Genomic DNA, 18599 nt, shown 5'->3' with positions numbered 1-18599 from the left:
GGTAAAAAAACATGATATAGAAAAGTTAAGGCATCACGTCTGTTGTTGTCATGCTTAATTTCTGTTGATTTCTCAAACCAACCGAACCAGCAGAAGATGGACTGTATGCTGCAATGTCTGCATATTGGTTTACTGAATTTCACCACACTTTACTTCTTGTTTTTTTTTTGTTGTTGTTTTTTTTTCAATTCTTCAAAGCTCATCTAGTGTGTGGTTTGCATACTTATCAATGATACTTAGAGGAAAAACAAATAATGGCTAACAGAGCATCTGAAACATGACAAAACCTAAGATTCGGTCTTTCAAGACCAGTCAATAACCAATGAATATTTCAAAAGAGTTTAAGTTTGCATAGTTCTGTACCTTTAATTTCTAGGAATGTTTGGATAGATTAGAACAATGGCCTATTTTCTCTCCTTGAATTGCCATTGACATAACCAGTTACAATGTCCTAAAGTCTGAAGCCCTTTTGTTGTTTTTCCTCAATTATGTCACATTTTACACACCTGTATAGTATTACACTCAGACCTTTCCAAAGACCCTGCAACAAAAACATCTCAAATTCACAAGTGATGGCACAGTTTAATTAGTTAAGCATTTTCTTGTTAGTACTTAAGGCCCTTGTTTAGTGTCCTCAATTAGTCTGCCAGGGCTAAATACATTTGACACTTAAATAAAGGTTCTTTTCTTATCTTGTCTTAGTTGTTAGGCCACTTACATTGAGTTCCATTATAGTCATGAAAAGAGGGTCTTGTAAAGGTCTATTAAGAGTCACTTACATGATTTTTGTACTTGTTATTTCATGTTTACACTAAACAAAACAAAAAAAAAAGTATTCAAAAAATAGCAATAGGCCAATTTTGATACAGCACAATTCTAAATTGGTGCTATGGCTTAAGGGAATAAGACAAAAGAAATTACAGTGAGGTTGGAGAAAACATAAATTCTTTTTTTATCCCTCAAAGTTTCAGCACCAAGTTAGAATTTTCACATATCAAAATTGGCCTATATTTGTCCTACATGCTTTATTTGTTTTTATATATATTAGATAGATTGTTTGTGTGTGGGTTTCAAATGATGTATTATATCATCTAGAAAATAGCCATTTTACAAGAAAGTATTGTACTTGGATGTAATGTTTGTCAAGCATTTATTAAACACAAGTGACTCAACAATCTCATGTGTGCTTTTTTGTGTAATGTTGCACTCCCACCTGCTAAAAGCTAGACACTAATAAATTGTGCTGATGTCATATTTGACCTTTTCTTCCTATGAATCTTTGCTGCTTTCTCACAGGGCTTCTCTCTCATCAAATAAGACATGTTATTTTATAGAAATATCTCTCTTTTGTTTATGTGGAGGCCATTTGGAGTGTTTAAATATGTAGTCTGTTAATGGAAGCTCTGGACACAAAGAGTCTTCAGAAAGTGCTCAAAGCTCTTCTATAATATCAAATTAGAGATGCATGCAACAAGTACGAAATAACTTTTTATTAGTTTTCAAATGTATGTATGTATGTACAAAAGGAAAAAAAATGATACTGATCTGAAACATAATGTGACTAACAGGTTACAATTTTATCACTAATAAAGATTATAATATTACTAAATAAAATAATAGTATAAAAACAATATCAAACTTAATAAATTAGTTGGTCAGTCAATCACTCAATTGAGTTACTCAGTCAGTAACAATCAGTAAAAAGCTGCTTTGCTTTTAAAACCAAACAAAAATCATCTGGCTTTGACAGCTTATGATTTAAAAACCAATAAAGTTTATTACTAAATAAATAAATAATAACAAAACATCAGACCCAAAAATATTTATTAATAAATTAGTTGGTCAATCATTCACTTACCGGTAATCTTGTTACTGACATAACTGACAGTAATAAGCTTCCTGACTTTTATAACAAAAAAATAAATAAATAAAAATAAAATAGATACCCAGATCATAAAGGTAAAGTGGCAGGAGTCTTATCATAACCCTAACATTATCTAAGCCCAAGCCAAATTTGACAGTAAATTAATATCTACAAATTTTGTATCAATAGAAGTTTTATCCAGGGGCAATTTTGAAAATGCTTACACTTGTTAAAATTTTGAAACCTGGTAGCTAATATTGTATTACAAATTACATGTAATCTCAAGATTACAATAAAAAAATATTTTACTAACATTAAATGCCAATGCATTCGTTTTTCATTAGTACATTATACAGTCATGTATCTACAAATTGTTATTTGAGTTGAACGTCACAATTCAAGAGCTTTCTCCTTAATAAGTTTTGCATTTTTACTGTCTGGATATGGCTCAGTGGTCTGTCACATGAGCTGTAAACCATGCGGTAATTGTAACTCACTTTATCCTGTCCTACATCATGGTAACGTTCAATGAACCAAACATCACATACACATCCTTGCGTGGTTTCATAGATATCCTGAAAGAACTGCTGTTCTGTCATATGTTCAGTTATCCAAAAACTTATGTCATGGATGTAGGTTGGAGGAAAGAGACTGAACGGCACAAACTCTTTCCCAAGGTCTGGAAACTGCTGACTGACCTAAAATATTATTGAATGATAGAGCTTTAAACTTGGAACAACCATTTTATAACTCAACAATAGAAAAGTTATAAGGAACTGGCTCCAGTTTTATCAAAACTCAACCACATGGTCGACACTACTTAAGCAGTTGGTTTCAAATCCCATTCAGGCCTGAGTTTTTTTTCAGGCTTAAATTTCACAGCTGTTTAAGTTGTGTGCATAACTGGGATGATCAATCATGTCTTCACATCTTTCTCCGTAGTTCAAATATATGATCTTTCATATATTCACTTGTATTCTTCACCATCTACAGGTATATTACGAACTCACAAGGTGACCAGCTCCCAGTTGGCTTGATAGCTCAGTTGGTAGAGTACTACACCAGTATCACAGAGGTCATGGGTTTGAATCCCTTCAGGCCTGAATTTTTTTCAGACTCAAATTTCACAACTGTTTAGTTGTGTGCATAACTGCGATGATCAATCATGTCTTCACATGGTAGACACTGTAGTACAGTACATGGTAGAGATGGTTTAGTCCTTGTGGTAAAGATCAATTATTACAACATGTAGAGAATGACAACAAGTAAATAAGAAACTTTATGCTACCAGCTGAAAGGGTTTGCATTTTTACTGTGTGTGTGCGTGAGTGTTTGTTTGTTTGTGTCCCTGACCTAAACATGTAAAATATCTTTGAACTGGCTGCCTGACATTTTTAACTCTTGGGTTATTTTGGGTAGCCGGCACCCAATCATTTTTGTTTTCAATCTATAACATTGTCATAATTATTTCTAACTGCAAGGTGAAATAAAAATTTTTGAAAGAAAATTTAATATTTAGTGACTATACAGTTGAACTATACAGTTTATTCATGTAAAAGTCAATTTCAAGAAAAAAAATCAAGTTCTTCCCATTGAGAGATTTCCGTTTCTTGTACTACATGTAGCCAGGAATACGATAATGTTACAACACCTTATGATCCATTTTTTGCTCCATCAAGTGGTCGCTTACGGGAGGTTAAAAACAAAGGAAAACTTCAAACTTTAAGCTCTAAAAGTGGTCACAGTCACTTATGAGAGGTGGTCACTTACAAGAGGTTCCAAATGTAGTGATTTGACTTGGAAACTTTTGGTATTTTGGAAAACTGGTCGCTGAGAAGAGGTGGTTGCTTACAAGAGATGGTTGCAACTGGGGGTTTGACTGTTTTAAGAGTGCAAATAATTATATGAATGCTAAGACTACTGAATGGTGTCGAACAGATAGACAATAATGGACAGTGAACTCATAGCCTTACCTTTAGGCCTGAAAACTGTTCTTTAAACCTTTGATCCCTTGACCACAGCAGTTGTATATCAGAAATCCCATACAAAGCCATAACCAAGTTATCAATGTCAATTTCCATGAGCCAACCACAACAATCATGTGGAGATTTCTCAAAATCCAATAGACCCAAAGTTAGCAACAGCCTCTCTTTGTGATAGAGTTTAGTTTGTGTGGAAGCTTGAAAAAGGCTACTGATAGAAACCTGTGGAGAGATGTTATGCCCAAGATAGTGGCTCTCCAACCTACAAAAAATGCACTTCTTTTGCTCAGCTAGATTTTTGCATTCACATCCAATCCCTGCACTAGCAGCATTTCTGGCATTTTCAAATTTTGTCTGCCTTCCACTTTTTAATTGGACTGTCTCAAATACCACTGAAGCTGTACCAGAAAGAGGATCATTTTGTGATAAGCTTTGACAACCACTTTCTCTTCTTAAGTCTTCAAGAGAACAACAAATTTCTTTGGTGAATGCTTGTAGAACACCATCCACATCTGCTTTCAGTTTGGAAGCTGTTGTTGGTTCTGTGAAAGTCCAACCAACCACAATTTTATGTCTAATGGGATGAGTATAGGAGGATGGAGAAAAGAAAAAGTCAAGCTCAGTACCACTAATGAGAAAGGAGTGACAACTTGCTTGAAGCTTTTGAAGAACCCTGCTTGAAAGTGGCATGTTGGCATCTGTTAATGATTTCTGAGATTTTACAAACTCTTCTCCGTGAGTGTTCAAATGTTCGGCTTGCAGATTCATCCTACTCACTGATATGTCTTCTGAATCGCTGTAATTGCCAAATAGTCCAACATTTGTATCACAGACATTGTGATTTGAGAAGAAACTTCTCAGCTTGTTGACCAGAATAGAAACAGGATTACCAGGCACACAACTGAGACCATCTTCTGGGTAGAGGCCTCTTAAGATGGTCTTGGAATTGGAAATAAAATTCCTGGTTAAGATAAAAAAGGTAAAATTGGAAACTGGTAAGAAAAGACATGGGAAGAAAGCTATGGACATTGTCTTTGCCTGTGCAATGTGATGGAGCTCACAGCAAGTGCATGCATTCTGCTCTCAATATGGCAAAGCAATCTAAATCCAACTTGGCAATTTTTGAAAGGCTAGTCTAGTCAATGGAATTACAAGTCATTCCACATTCCACCCAGTTCATAGTAGGTTTATGGTGAGATTCATGTGGTTTTGATGGTGATAGTGTATTCAAAGATGATGGATAGCGTGACTTGTGGGCCATCATCAGAAAACCTTATCAAAGATGACAGATAAACAGAAATGGCCGTCTCTTTTTGAAGCTTCATTTCAAACAAGAAATGAAGCAGATTAGCCTTTAGGTAAGAAAGCATGTGTCCGATCACAAGTTATGTAAACACTATCCTTATTGCAACCGTCAAGACTGAAGAGTGAACAATACATATAATTGTTGATACAATAGAACCATATTTTTATCAATACATGCATCACAACTGTTTATTGAGTCAAGTTATTCTTGCAATTGGATTAGTCAAAATGTGGTAAGAACATCAGTGACAAACTCGGCTATGGCCTGGTGTGCAAATTTTCTGTTCTTACCACATTTTGATGTCATCTGTGATCAATTACTGAACAGATGTATGGCAACATGGAATCTATTTGATACATTGAATGCTGACACTTTTTTTAAGAAACTTACTGCAAGTCTGGGACAGTTTCCAGTGGCACTCCAGGCACAAACACATGAGTAAGTCCATTAATAGTGTGGAAACCTTTACCAAGCTGTCCACGAAAGCCTGCACTTCTGTAGGAAGTATAATCTACACTTCTAAATGGATATACAGCATTCAAAATTAGCCCTATAATTTTGGAAAGTAAAAAACGAATTTTGATTACCAATGGAGCACGCACACTTGGCCAGGTTTGATTTCATTCTTAAACAAAGTGAAGAGGACAAAACCAAGTCCTCCTCAGTTTTGTCTTCTCTCAAGCTTTCACTTGCCAGATAAAATTATCCATTTATCTAGAATGCATCAACAACTAAAAATTTGATTGGATTCCATGATTGAAATCCATGTCAGTACATCTACAACTTTATTTATGCCAACACCTCTTTAATAGCTTCAGCAAACTCACATTGTAGTATTTAACAAAACTAGACCATTATTTTTGGATATTTTCCATATTTTCCTTTATTTCTGTTCAAACTCATGCTCATCGTAGAAATGCTGTAATACAAGGCAGGCCCTACCATGGAGGGCTTGAGGCTACATTTACTTTAGAGCGGTTTTCAATTGAGCATTGTAACGCCAAAACCAAACCCAATTACTTACCAAATAGACTACTTAGCCAATCTCACACCATAGTAAAACCAAAACTAAAGAAATTGCCTGATTACTGTTGACACTGACTCAATTGAAAACTGCTCTAGGTCTTTGAGCATATGTCGCTTGAAGGAGCTTGTGCTTAGAAGAATTTCTGCATCTGAGAATTTTTTAGGGGGAAGGGGGTGGGTTTATTGCGTGATTGATTGATAGATTGTTAAAATGTGTGTTTATTTTGGGGGGAGGACTTAAACGTAAAGTTAATTTGAATTTTATGTAACACCCCATATTTATTTTGCTGGTAAAACAGAGACAAAGAGGAGACTGGCAAAGGAAATCAAAATGCTCTTGTTACTATACTCAGCTATACTATGTGGAAGCGCAGTGGCCTTATGGTTATTGCGCTCACCTCCGGATCAGCGAGGTCCGTGTTCGAGCCTTGGCCTGGTCATTGTGTTGTGTTCTTGGGCAAGACACTTTACGATCTCACGGTACCTCTCTTCACCCAGGTGTACAAATGGGTACCGGCCAATTTAATGCTGGGGGTAACCATGCGATGGACAAGCATCCCATCCAGGGGGAGTAGAAATACTCCTAGTCGTTTCATGCAACTTAAGGAGATAAGAGCCGGCGGGCCTGAAGGGCCACTTGGCTCGTACGCAGACTTTACCTACCTACCAGCTATACTACGAACCTGCTTTAGCGGCTTGAGAAACAACCTGCCAAGTGTTTCCATGCTCCCTTCTTGGGTTGTCCAAAGGTGTCCCTCCCTGGCCTTGGCAAAGGCTCACACAAATGTCCCCATTGCTGTCAACGTGATGTGCGGCACTTGCAAAGAACCGCTCCAAAAGCTCTCTCGACTTGCCGATATTTGATTTTCCACCAGTATGTGGGAAGTTAAAGATCACTCGGTCGAAGATCCTTGGGCCAAAGTTTTCAGTCAGATTCGTTGCGTCTACCTCATGCAAGATCTCCACGTTCTTAAAAGCTGATAATTTATCGATGTTTTCAACAGCGAAGTCATTGTTCGCCAAGGCAGCGCGCGAATCCAGAGATGTTGCCACGATCTTAACCGACGTCTCTGATAACGCAGACGCTAAGCAAACAGTGAATGAAAAGTTACCGTCCCCGACAACCAAAACATCGTTTGAATAAAACTTCGGGTCAAGTAAAGCCATAGTCAGACACTGAATCAGTGGAAAGCCGTTGCAGCTGAGTCCGCCATTTTGTTCGCGCGGCACATACCGTTAACCTCATGGTGTAACAGTCATGTAAACTACGTACTAGGACCCAGCTCTCAAACGTCATGCTAGATGCCTTGAATATCGTTGTCTTTATGGGCGGATTGCTCCGTAACATCTCCTTACATGTCGCAAAAAGGCATTTTATCCCTAGCAAGATCACGAAAATTCGATTTCTCATGGAAAGACGAACTACTTTCGCTGGGGGAGAAAATAAACTCGATGGTCGTTTCAGATCAGCAACAGATACCAGCCATGTCAGGTCTCCAAAGAAGCACTGCAGCTGTCTGGAACTTGTGAGGGAAACCATCCCTGCTCTTGTAAACTGTTCTCACAAAGGACAGCTGGGCAGAATAGGGGTGATAGGTGGATGTCAAGAGTAAGTCATGTCAAAGATTTGCCGCTGTTATTGGCACGGGAGAGCAACTTCAATATGTTCTCTTAAAATGTGCCCATTTTTCTTTTTATTTGCCTGGATATGCTGTTCTGCCTGTAAAATTTTTGTTGTTGTTATAAAAGCTGACAAGTTTAACCTCAGAGACATCCCTTCTTCCTCTAATCCTTTGACAGGTATACAGGTGCTCCATATTTTGCGGCAATATCAGCATTGAAAGCAGTAAGTCTGATTTATTTTATCTAATTAATTTGAAATACTCATCTTTTATTTGATGAAATAAGTGGAATATTGACCACGCTTGCATTGTTTTGTCAAGATGGCTGGATATCCTATATAGACCTTTTCATGGTTTCTGACAGGCAAATACGGAAAAAATTACAGTGAATGTATGAGAAAAGTCAATAATTTAATGTCTAACAACTCACAGACATTTCAACTTCTGAAATACTTATAAATTAAAACCTAACGATACCAGGTAAAAGAATGTTCTGATCAAATTTGAGGGAAATAGCCTGGCTAGAAAAGTCACAAAAATATTAAGGTTTTCCTTTTTTGATACATTTGTCTTTAGAACCGGACCACAATTCACAGGAAAAATTAGAGACATTTGTATGAAAAATCTAAAGAGTAGTTCCTCGTCTCACAGCAAATCTATGTTCTCAAAATGTGATCAAAAAACACTTTTGCTGGGTACATGTATCTTTTCCCTGTAAGTCATGAAATCTTCAGAATGTCAACCACTCTCAGACTACTGGACATTGAAGTTTTAACTTTTCCCATACATTTAAGCTGTAAATTTTGCTGTGTTTGCCCCCAATCAAGATGACGTCATGGTCAGAAACCGTGAAAAGGTCAATTGACCAGGCTTGTTATTCATGAATGGAAATGATGTGCATGGTGAATAGGTCCTAGAGGCTCTCAAAGACACTTTGGTTTGCCCAAAGGTCCTCACTTCTTTCATGTAGTTTTGAAAAGGGTTGTGAATTGTAATTGTCTGTCATGCAGTGCCAGAAAACAATAAATATGTTCCATGAGGATCAAGAGTTTGTATCAGGGTTAAGAAGTTGTTACTGGGGACAAATAGGCTCGATTTCCACCGCTCTCTCGTGTCTGGTCTGCGTCCCAGCTGCTGGTGATCAAGCCTAGGGGACAAGTGTTGCACAGTGACCTATATAACAGCTGTGAAGGAGATTACATCCCAGCAAGCATTTTCAACTTTGATCAGAGTCTTAAGATGTGTTGTCTTAAAAATCACAGTACTTTACCTGGTTTGTTTGCAGGGTGCAGATTTGTCTCATGTGTTCTGCACAAGTGATGCAGCTTTGGTGATAAAGTCATACAGCCCTGAACTTATTGTACATCCACTTTTGTAAGTACATTGAGATGTAGCATACAAAATGTTTCTCTAATCCTTTGTAACAATTGAGAAATGAGGATATGAGAAGGATGATTGTTTTGTTTTTACCAACTGAAAATAATGATACAATCTGATGGTTTAATGTGATGGTTTAAACTGATGGTCATGTCTGCGTGGTCATTAATATATTAGCAGACCAAATTCATGACTATAAATAATTATTGTTAAATAACTTTCCCTAACACATCTCAGTTTTCATATCCCAGTATGACCTATGTTATCAAGGATTTATATTCAGCCCACTTTAATTTATCAACCCAGTGCTGGGCTCATTTGTCAGTTGCAAAAATAGAGGTCATCTCATACTGTTAAGTGTCATCGTTGCTTGAATGTGTGATCACTATGGTTGGACCACAACTTGAACTGTCAATGAAACCTTTCTTTCCCAGCCATGACTCATAGCAATGTTGATTGAGGCCAAATTTTCTTCCCAGAGAAAGCCCTGTTTTCTATGAGTACAAATTTGCCTTGCAAAAAAAATGGCTTTAAAAAAATTGTAGCCCTTTGGTAAAATATTAGTGCATGTAATTGATTTTATGACTTCATTTGTCCTGAACTGGTCATTTTCAGAGATAGAAAAACAGCAGTAAAGGAGGTGAAAGATTGGCTTTCAAGACTTCACTGCCTTGTTGTTGGTCCAGGAATGGGACGAAACCCAACTATCATTGAAAATGTCAAGGTAAATGTATAATGTCACTTATCTCATCTGTTTCAAGATTTTAAATTACGGGTATCAAGAAAGGGTTTTTGCTGTAGGTTATTAGAATTGTCTTGACAGCAGAGAAATCTTGAAACTTCCTGTAATGTTACTGTTGTGTTATTAACCCACAGGGAGTGCTTGAGCTTGCAAAGGAACAGGGAAAACTCCTTGTCATAGATGCAGTTGAGTAAGCTTTCTTGATTTTTGCGATTTGTGTTTTCTTTGCACACTGACTGTGACAAGAGAGTAAAATAAGCCCTCAGAAAATTAAATCAGGTGAGCTTGAGGTAACAGAAATTCATTTATCTTGTCCAACTGTATAACTTTATTGATGTACAGTTGCTTGGCTAATCTAGCTAGGATTATGGTTGATAATAATTTAACTCTGTGCTTCTGTTGTTTCATTAGGATGGACTGTATATGATAACATCATACCCTGACATAATCAAGAATTATACCAAAACAATTCTTACACCAAATGCTATGGAATTTACAAGACTGTACAGCACAATGGTGAATTTGATTTTCTAGCTTTGTTTGTGTAATACAGGTATATCCTCAATGCCTTCAAAGCAGTAATAAAAACATTTTTATTGAACACCTATATATTGCGCTGGTAAATCTAATACATTTACCTGGAAAAACATGTTTTAAAAACATATTCAATTAAATAAATGTGTCTTATCATGTGTTAATTACTGGCACTTAGCTTGAGATTTAGCATTTAGCATGGCTAGAGAAACCTTTGCTTCCCTACAGTATATCAGAATTACTGTCCATTTACAGGTTACCTCTTGCATTGTGTTGTTCCAGAAGATAATTAACTGTGAGGAAGGGTTTTTTTTTTTTTTGGTTTGAACCTCTGCACCTTGGGAAAATATTTGCCCACTATAGCTTCATATTATTCTTAAAAAATCGGGGCTTTTGAGACCCAGGCCACCCCCTCCCCCCTCCCCCCTCACCCTCCTCAGATGTTCCAATGACTTTCCGTGGTGTGGATATGGGTATTTTTGTCACATTTTTATCATGCTGCTTAAAGAATTTACCCGTGCCATTTTATATGAATTCCCTGGCCATACCAGGCACTGTCATAGTGAAACCTCTTGCCCAAATGCACAAGCAAGGACCCCATCCAGGCTTGAACCCAGATAATTACTTTATTCTGAGTCCACTGAGTACCATTAGGCATGTAATATTGTTATCTCCTAGGATTAGTATGATCAGCATCCATTTTTTCCTTTACATACAGCTTGATAATGGAATATTATTGATAATGTCAAGCTCACAGGTGACAACAATAAGAAACAATGTGGTGGCAAACACTAAATATAAATTGTCACAATTAACATAACAAAATGTATGGTACATGTAATCAGTTAGGAAAATGATGAATTATTTTGTACTAATTAATATTGAGAACAATCATAATCTTTATAATTTAATGCTTGTGTCTTGCTTATGTAGGTAAATTTGTTTTTCTTACTTGTGCTTACTGCAATTTGCTTGGAAATCTCTTAGTTTGGCCGTGAACCCGACCCCTCCATAGACACTTCAGATCATGTGACACAGTTGTGCAGAGAGTTAGGTGGAGTCACAATATGTCGAAAAGGACAAGAAGACATTCTTGCTGATGGAAAAGATGGTAAGAAATGATTAACCATTTACTTATGAAATGGGAAAACACAGATAACAAGGATTGTTGACAGCTCTAAAAATAGTGGCCTGGAACTGGCCCCTTTCTGTGTTAGTTCTGCAATAGACCCTTAAAGCTTTCCTTTGCCATATTTGCTATGGGTGCCAGCATCAGATGGCACGCTTAACAGTGTTTGCATGAGGAATGTCTATAATATTATTACAGTCCAAGCTATTTCTGCAAAATTTGAATTTTGCATCTTATTCATCTCTTAACTTTAGATTTTAGGCAAAACATGTTTCTACTGAGGTTCTGAAACTCATAAACAAAAGCGTGTACATGTAGTCACTTTTACCTGAAGTTTTCCTACATTTGCTTGTCAAAGCTTGTATACTTTTTACTAGTATACAAGCACAATTTAGTTACATCACTAAAATTTGAGCAGAGGAATCTTATGGCGGGAATCTTAACTTCACCATTCATAGATTTTATTTAAGTCAAATTTTTCAAACATTGACCTCACACTTCAGCTGTATTACTGTATGTTTTCACAGCTGGGGTGGAAAACACTGAAATGGTCTTTGATTATTTTGATAAAATTATTGCAATAATTTATTTTTATTCCTGCGCAGTGGTCCATTGCACTACAGAAGGCAGCAACAGACGTTGTGGAGGGCAAGGTGACCTTTTGTCTGGTTCTATGGGAGTGTTTTTCCACTGGGCTGATATGGCATTCAAGAAAATGAGTAAAGATGAAAGGTATTTATGTTCTCTCATGTTAATAACCAAATTTGTCATCAATTGTCAAGATTTGTGTCTTAAAAAACGAATTTTAGAAAGTCATAAGGATAGATCAATGATGAAAAAGCCTGGAATTGAACTCGAGGTCTGAAAGTGGGGTGGGCGGGGAGGCAAATGGAGCACAAATTTTAATATGAGAAATTGGTCTGGAGTTTGATGTCCAATAATTTAAAGAAGACCAAGGCTCTGAAATATTTATGAATTACAAGATAAGAATGCCTCACAGACGATCTCATCAATCAAGTCAGTTTCAAGGAAAAAGCATTGCAGGGAGGCGAGGATCCTTAAAAGTACTTCTCCTGTGGACTGCAGCTTCAGTTTACGGACAGATGAATATGGAAGAATATCAGGAAGAACTTTTGAAATCACGGCTTTTCCAGTGAAACTATATCCCTCAAATTTGATCAATAAATTCTTTTACCTGGTAGCTTATGGTTTTAATTTCTAAATTTGAAATTAGTTCAAACGGAATATTATAACAAAAATCAAAAAGCACTTTTAAGTTATTGATTGCGCTTCTAGTGAGGCGATGTTTTTCCTTATCGGCACTTGCTGTCAGAACTGATCACAGAACTCACATAAAAATTTGCGACAAGGGAAACTGTAAAGACGAGAAAGTCGACATAAGACCCAAAGTAGAACGGCTAGAGAAATTGACTTCTTCACTTTAAAAATCCACTTTAAAGTAAGACTGGACAAAAAAGAAGAAATTAACCAACCATAGACTGACGTCTGAGATTTTTTCCAAGATTTCTTTTCGTAGTTTAAAGTGGTGGAAGAAGAGTTTTTGTAGAAAGCTCGGGAAAGATGACCAAGATGTCTGTGAAGCTACCGATCCCTGCACCTGTCTGCATCCATGTTTTTCTTTTCGCACGCATTTTGGACGCATGCTTTGATCATGTGGGTTTTTGGCGGGAAAGGTTCGTCGGTCTGCTAGCATTGGTCTAGTGAGGGAAGATGTACCTTGTTTGTGGATTCGATCGACGAAGCTAGCTAGCTGAAAAAAACAGCAGGAGTCAAAAACTGTTTTGTCGTACCAGATATCATGTTCAAAAGGAAAAAAACCCATGCCTTTAAGGTGGTCTTATAGCTAAAAATTTTGTTCTTTTTGCAAAACAACTCTGTGGAACAGTTTTGGTATCACGTTAAAGGACTTTGCACTCTGACTTCAAAAATGAGCTTTTCCAGGTCACGTGCCACGATAGTTAATGAATAACTAACTAAGCGTTAAAAAGTGGTGTTCATTATAAACACAATAACGTAATAATGAATGATTTGAGATGTATGGAGTTAAGTTCATCCTGTCCATAAGCAAGTTGTCCAGGAGACAAACCTCAGAAAACAGTGTTTTGAAGGGGTTTTTCTCGTGAAATGTTGAAAAAGTATACTAATATTAACTATATTAACTAAATAACAGGGAAAAATTTCATAAATTGCAAATTTTGGAGGTTTAAGACCTAGATAATTATGTCCTTCATCAATGTTGAAAATTTGACAACATTCGGTTAAAACGCAGTGCAGATATCGTGTGCAAGATATTGATGATCCGTCTATCTGGTCATTTTGAGAAATAGGGCTTTAAAGTTTTACTTCGGTCTCCGTGAGCCCAAATTAGCCCTGTGAACTAGCAGGGGGGGGGGAGGTTAGGAGCAGGGGGAGGGGTTTATTTAAAGGTCTTACATAACTGTTTCATTGAACACCTGAATACACACCAGTCATAGAAATGTTAACCAAGTATAAGGAGCGTATAAGATAGTAGAAGAAACAATGTTGAGGACCATGATGCAAAATTCTCATAACTACACATCTTTAAAGCGTTTGTGTAAAGTATCATTAAAATGTACTGGATTGAATCCATTTTGTGAGTACTTTTAGACTGTAAACAATGGTTGTTATGGGTGTTGCTATGTTGAAATATAGCTAGAAGTGTTCAGATTTCTTAATTTAAAAGTAAATTCGGGAGTAATTAGAGGAAAATCATTTCAAAATACAATTTACAAATGGACAGGGATGTTGAATCTTTATGTTCCAAAAAAATGTTTTTTTAGAGAAACATTTATATCTGAGAGTATAAGACCCCATTAAGGTGGTATGGTACCCTAAAATATGGCGATGTTCATGAAAAATTCAATTTCTTGGAAATACGAGACTTAAGACCCTTGAGGACTTGTCAAAAACATTTTGAAACGATCTTGCCGAATTTCCCTCCAAATGAGTGTGAAATTTAAGGAAAGTACACAGTGGTATAAGTTTTTTCACATGGCGACGGCCATAGCAACGACTGTTTACTATAAGAATGTGACCAAAAATATAGATTATTTTTAACTTATATGAACGAAACTATTTAGAAAAAACTTTTAAGACATGCACAACTCAATTGGTATAATTATTTGTGAAAAGCTTTGCCTCAAATTGCCATCACAGGTTCATTCATTTCCCTTATGACACGGAATATTTCCCACAACTGCGGTAACTTTTTACAAAATAGAACAACCATTGCACCCCCTCCCCCGAGATCCAATCTGCACCCCCCCCCCCACTATTTGTGGCTTGTTAAATGCTTAATACCCCGTGTAAGAAACTTAAAGTGCATTTTTCTCAAAATTTTACTTTTGTACCGACTGACTTCGCGCCAACATTTCTACTTTGCAAGGTTTTTAAGTAGAATTTCTGAAACTTGGGCTCATCAAAGACCAATAGTGTCATGATGATATAAACCAAACAAATCGTAACATTTTAAGGTCTGTCACGTGACATGAGATGATTTGTCCACTGGGTGTGGTAAAAAATAGGGTTATTGCCAAATAAAGTTGTAAAAAGCACTGAAAATAAGAGTTAACTGTCAAAACTTAGGTTCATATCACAGAACAAAACAGAAACTTACATGATAAGCTTATTTGACAGTCAATTCTTGTTTTGTAAAAGAGCAGGAAGTGTTGGCATCAATACTATAAAACACTACTTCAAAAGGCTGTGGCTGGTTTCCATAGCAACCATTTTGAGTAAAACTCTAGAAATTTAATTTCTCTTCTTGAGTGCAATAGCACACAATTGATCTTTCTTCACCATATTTAAACAAACTTTTTGGTCCATATTGAGGGTACCATACCACCTTAAGTTAACAAATAAGATGTTAATCCTCTTTGGAAAATTGAATTCAGTGTTGTAGGGATTTCACGTTTTACTTAACGTGCCTAACAGGGGCCCTGGAATCACAGTTTTCAGACTAAATTTTCGGCCTTTTCTCCGCTATTAGTAGCTTTAATTTTACAGATTTTAGATGTCAGCCATCAGTTAAAAAATGACAGTTAAACCGCATTCAAAGCCCCTTGTCAGTGCATGCTAATTTTTGCGTAAGAATCATCTTTCTAGTAAAAAAAAAAAAATACCTGTACTATAAAGGCACCGGATGGTGAACATTTTCTCTGTAACAACAGTCTTCTTTCTCATCCACTTACAGGGCATGCGCTTATGGTCGATCCTTGGTGGCAGCCTATGGCGCCTGCGCACTTACAAGAACCTGCAACAGACTGGCGTTCGCGAAGTACCGGCGGAACATGACGACTACGGATATGATTCCTGAAATTCACGACGCCTTTGAATTGTTATTTCCCGAAAAAAAGCAAGATGAGCCCGTAACGAGACAAGAACACACGGTGTAAAGTATATTAAGTTTCTAGAAATGGTCCATTTACGGAAAATATTTACGATTATCATAAGAAAAAACGCCGTCAGTGAGGTCAGAGAAAGGTATGCCGTACACTTTTGCTGCTTTAGAAAAGGTTTCCTAAATGACACAATTAATAAATTTACACAATGAGAATTCCGTGGTGTTGGCATGGTATAAAGATTGTACGTAACATGTGAATGCGAAGAATTACAGAATCAGAAAGAAAGATTAAAAATAGTATTGTTATTTCGTGTAACAGCCTTACGTATCACACCTGACTCGTCCTCTACTGAAATCTTAATCTCCTACCCAGATCTCACTCACTTTGACGCCTTCCGCTTGGCCGTGGGAGGCCTGGGTGCAAGATTATTGAAATCCTAACTAAACAGTAGGAACTGAAGGAGGTAGGGCAGCTTTGTCGTTCCTACAGTAGCGGTGTGCAGTTCTATCACGTATTGACTACATAAATATAATTTACAAATATTTGTTATGTGCCTACTACCGTTGGACGTGGCCTGCGAGTTGGCTCCCTTGTTTAGGGTTTTGTGGGAACGGCGAAGCCGCGAGCCAAGCCTGAGAAATGAACGCGAAACCCAAAGATGAGAGCCTACTCGAGGGCAGCATTGATCAGTCTACTCAAAGGGAATTTTTTGCTGACGTCCTTTTTCGGTCATACCTACCTTATTTTGCCACCATATCCCAAGGCTCTGAAGATGACTTCCGCTCAGGTTGTCGAAGCGTCACTCACCAACAACAGTTCTTTTGAGAACCACCCTCAACCAGAAGATCAGATTTAAAGAACATTTGCTTTGTAACAAACGAAACTAAATCTCATTAAAACCGATAAATTAGCCCTACCAACCTCAAATTTGGATACAGCATCCTGTAAGCAGAAACACCGTTGCCATGGCACTATTATTGCTGTAACTTCCACTGCTTAATTCATTGCACGTCGTGCAAAAAAGTGGAATAAACGATTTTTTATTTTAACGAAAACCTGGCCAAGGTTTGTTAAGAGTATGGAAATCTGCAAACTAGTTTTCCAGACATGAAAAAAGTCTAGAAAATGAAAAATATATACACGAAAAATGGGAAAAGGGTTGGAGTATATTTTTTTCTGTTTCAAACTCCAGCCAGTGCATTAGATAATAGAAGTGCATCTTGCTTAAGTCTTGAAAGAAAAAACAAACATAATTTGTTGTAAAAGGTCGTTCTGAAGGTATTGAAAAAGTCAAGAATTTTGCTGGTCAAAACTACGTACGATCCCAGCGCGACGTCATTACCGAAATATATAAGTAAACAAAAATTACGTCACTGCTTTAAGTAGCGCTATCATGAAAATGACTTTTCATTAATGTAAAACTAACACACATTGTCTAGTTTTGCTAAAATTACTAGATAAAGTGGAATCCCGATTTTTCGAACCTCCAAGGGAAACGAAAATTGGTTCGGAAAATCGGATAGTTCGAGAAATCGGGGGTAAAATTACAGTGTTCGACTGAGGAGGGGAAACGACTTTTGGTTCGCGTTTACGGGAGGTTCGAAAAGATGAGGGTTCGAGAAATCCGAGTTCCGCTGTATGTGCTCTGTAACTATAAAAGTGGTGTTGTAATGAGTCACGCTCGCACGAGTAAGGTGACGTCAAATTGCAAGAAAAGATCTCGCAGACATTTTCAAAGTTTGTCTTTGTCTTGGCTGAAAACTATTTACAATTTCCCCCTCCCTCTCATCCCTTTGAAGGAATTCACTATAATGGGGCATATAAAAGGGTAGGGAATTAACAAATTGAGGTATATGAAAGGGTAGGGAAATCTGTCATTTAGTTATTTAAAAGAGCCTTTAATTAAAATATTTTGAACACGTTATGGCTCGATCATTTAATTTATTAAGTAGTACATGAAAATGACAAGCAATTTATTCATAATATGGCGATTTATACATAATATGGGCCAGTTATGAAAGTATGTGAAAGGGATGCCTTTTCTGTCAAAATAGTATACAAAAAGGTCAGGGGTTGGACCTCGGGGCGGAGCCACCCTTAATTAAACTTTGTGGAGAACCCTCCCCCGGTGGGTTTCGCACGGGTCATGGAAAACATGAAGTCATGGAATTCTAGAAGTTTATTTTCCAGGCCTAGAAAGTCATGAAATTGAAGTGTGAGTCATGGAAAGTCATAGAATAGCACATTTCTGAGAATGAAAAGCAAAAAGATCAAAAGCTGAAAAATAACAGGCAAGTCAAAAAACCGGATTTAATTCCGTAAAAAAAATATTAAAAAAAAAATAACACTAGCACACGTTTTATACCTCATGATGTGGGAAAATATCATAAATAATAGACTATTTTGACAACGCTTTGAGAGCAACAGTGCTTAACATAGTTTATTGGAAATTTGGAAAGGTCATGGAAAGCCGTCGTGGGATTTTAAAAGTTCAAAAGAGTACGAACATTTTCTCGGTGTTCTAAGAGCGTCCCGTGTTCGAGCGAAGGTGCTAATCATGATTTTAGCACTCTTGAAAAAAATGAAGCAAAATCGCCGTGGAAGCGCCCCTTTAAGACTTTGGAGAATTAGT

At 37.0% G+C, this 18599-nt stretch overlaps 2 protein-coding genes across 2 annotated transcripts; one reads left to right on the top strand and one right to left on the bottom strand.

Moving 5' to 3' along the window:
* Positions 1-1475: 1475 nt before the first annotated feature.
* LOC145496998 (ferredoxin-fold anticodon-binding domain-containing protein 1-like) lies at positions 1476-7347 on the bottom strand. Its single transcript, XM_081476769.1, has 4 exons — positions 6862-7347; positions 5543-5702; positions 3838-4807; positions 1476-2562 (listed from the first exon to the last, which is right to left on the bottom strand). The coding sequence occupies exons 1-4, from the start codon at positions 7343-7345 to the stop codon at positions 2239-2241; spliced, it is 1938 nt and encodes a 645-aa protein (XP_081332895.1). The 5' UTR covers positions 7346-7347; the 3' UTR covers positions 1476-2238.
* Positions 7348-7468: 121 nt separating this feature from the next.
* Positions 7469-18312, top strand: LOC145497006 (ATP-dependent (S)-NAD(P)H-hydrate dehydratase-like). The gene is made up of 9 exons (XM_081476782.1): positions 7469-7787; positions 7979-8024; positions 9086-9174; positions 9793-9901; positions 10054-10104; positions 10331-10435; positions 11441-11564; positions 12188-12314; positions 15817-18312. Exons 1-9 carry the CDS (start codon positions 7474-7476, stop codon positions 16016-16018), a joined length of 1167 nt encoding a protein of 388 aa, XP_081332908.1. The 5' UTR covers positions 7469-7473; the 3' UTR covers positions 16019-18312.
* Positions 18313-18599: the final 287 nt, after the last annotated feature.

The sequence above is a fragment of the Orbicella franksi genome, chromosome 9 (genome assembly GCF_964199315.1).
Source record: "Orbicella franksi chromosome 9, jaOrbFran1.1, whole genome shotgun sequence".
Taxonomy (NCBI): Eukaryota; Metazoa; Cnidaria; class Anthozoa; order Scleractinia; family Merulinidae; genus Orbicella; species Orbicella franksi.
The sequence above is the reverse complement of the archived record's forward strand: the minus strand, read 5'-3'. Positions and strand labels throughout refer to the sequence as shown.

Excerpts from the sequence above, each read along its gene's own strand:
- LOC145496998 (XM_081476769.1), bottom strand. The coding sequence starts at position 7,345 with ATGGCTTTACTTGACCCGAAGTTTTATTCAAACGATGTTTTGGTTGTC. Across the intron at positions 5,703-6,861 it reads TTCTCAAGCCGCTAAAGCAG|GGCTAATTTTGAATGCTGTA; the intron begins GTTCGTAGTATA and ends CCAAAATTATAG. Across the intron at positions 4,808-5,542 it reads GAAACTGTCCCAGACTTGCA|GAATTTTATTTCCAATTCCA; the intron begins GTAAGTTTCTTA and ends TATCTTAACCAG.
- LOC145497006 (XM_081476782.1), top strand. The coding sequence starts at position 7,474 with ATGCTAGATGCCTTGAATATCGTTGTCTTTATGGGCGGATTGCTCCGT. Across the intron at positions 11,565-12,187 it reads TCTTGCTGATGGAAAAGATG|TGGTCCATTGCACTACAGAA; the intron begins GTAAGAAATGAT and ends ATTCCTGCGCAG. Across the intron at positions 12,315-15,816 it reads AAAATGAGTAAAGATGAAAG|GGCATGCGCTTATGGTCGAT; the intron begins GTATTTATGTTC and ends ATCCACTTACAG.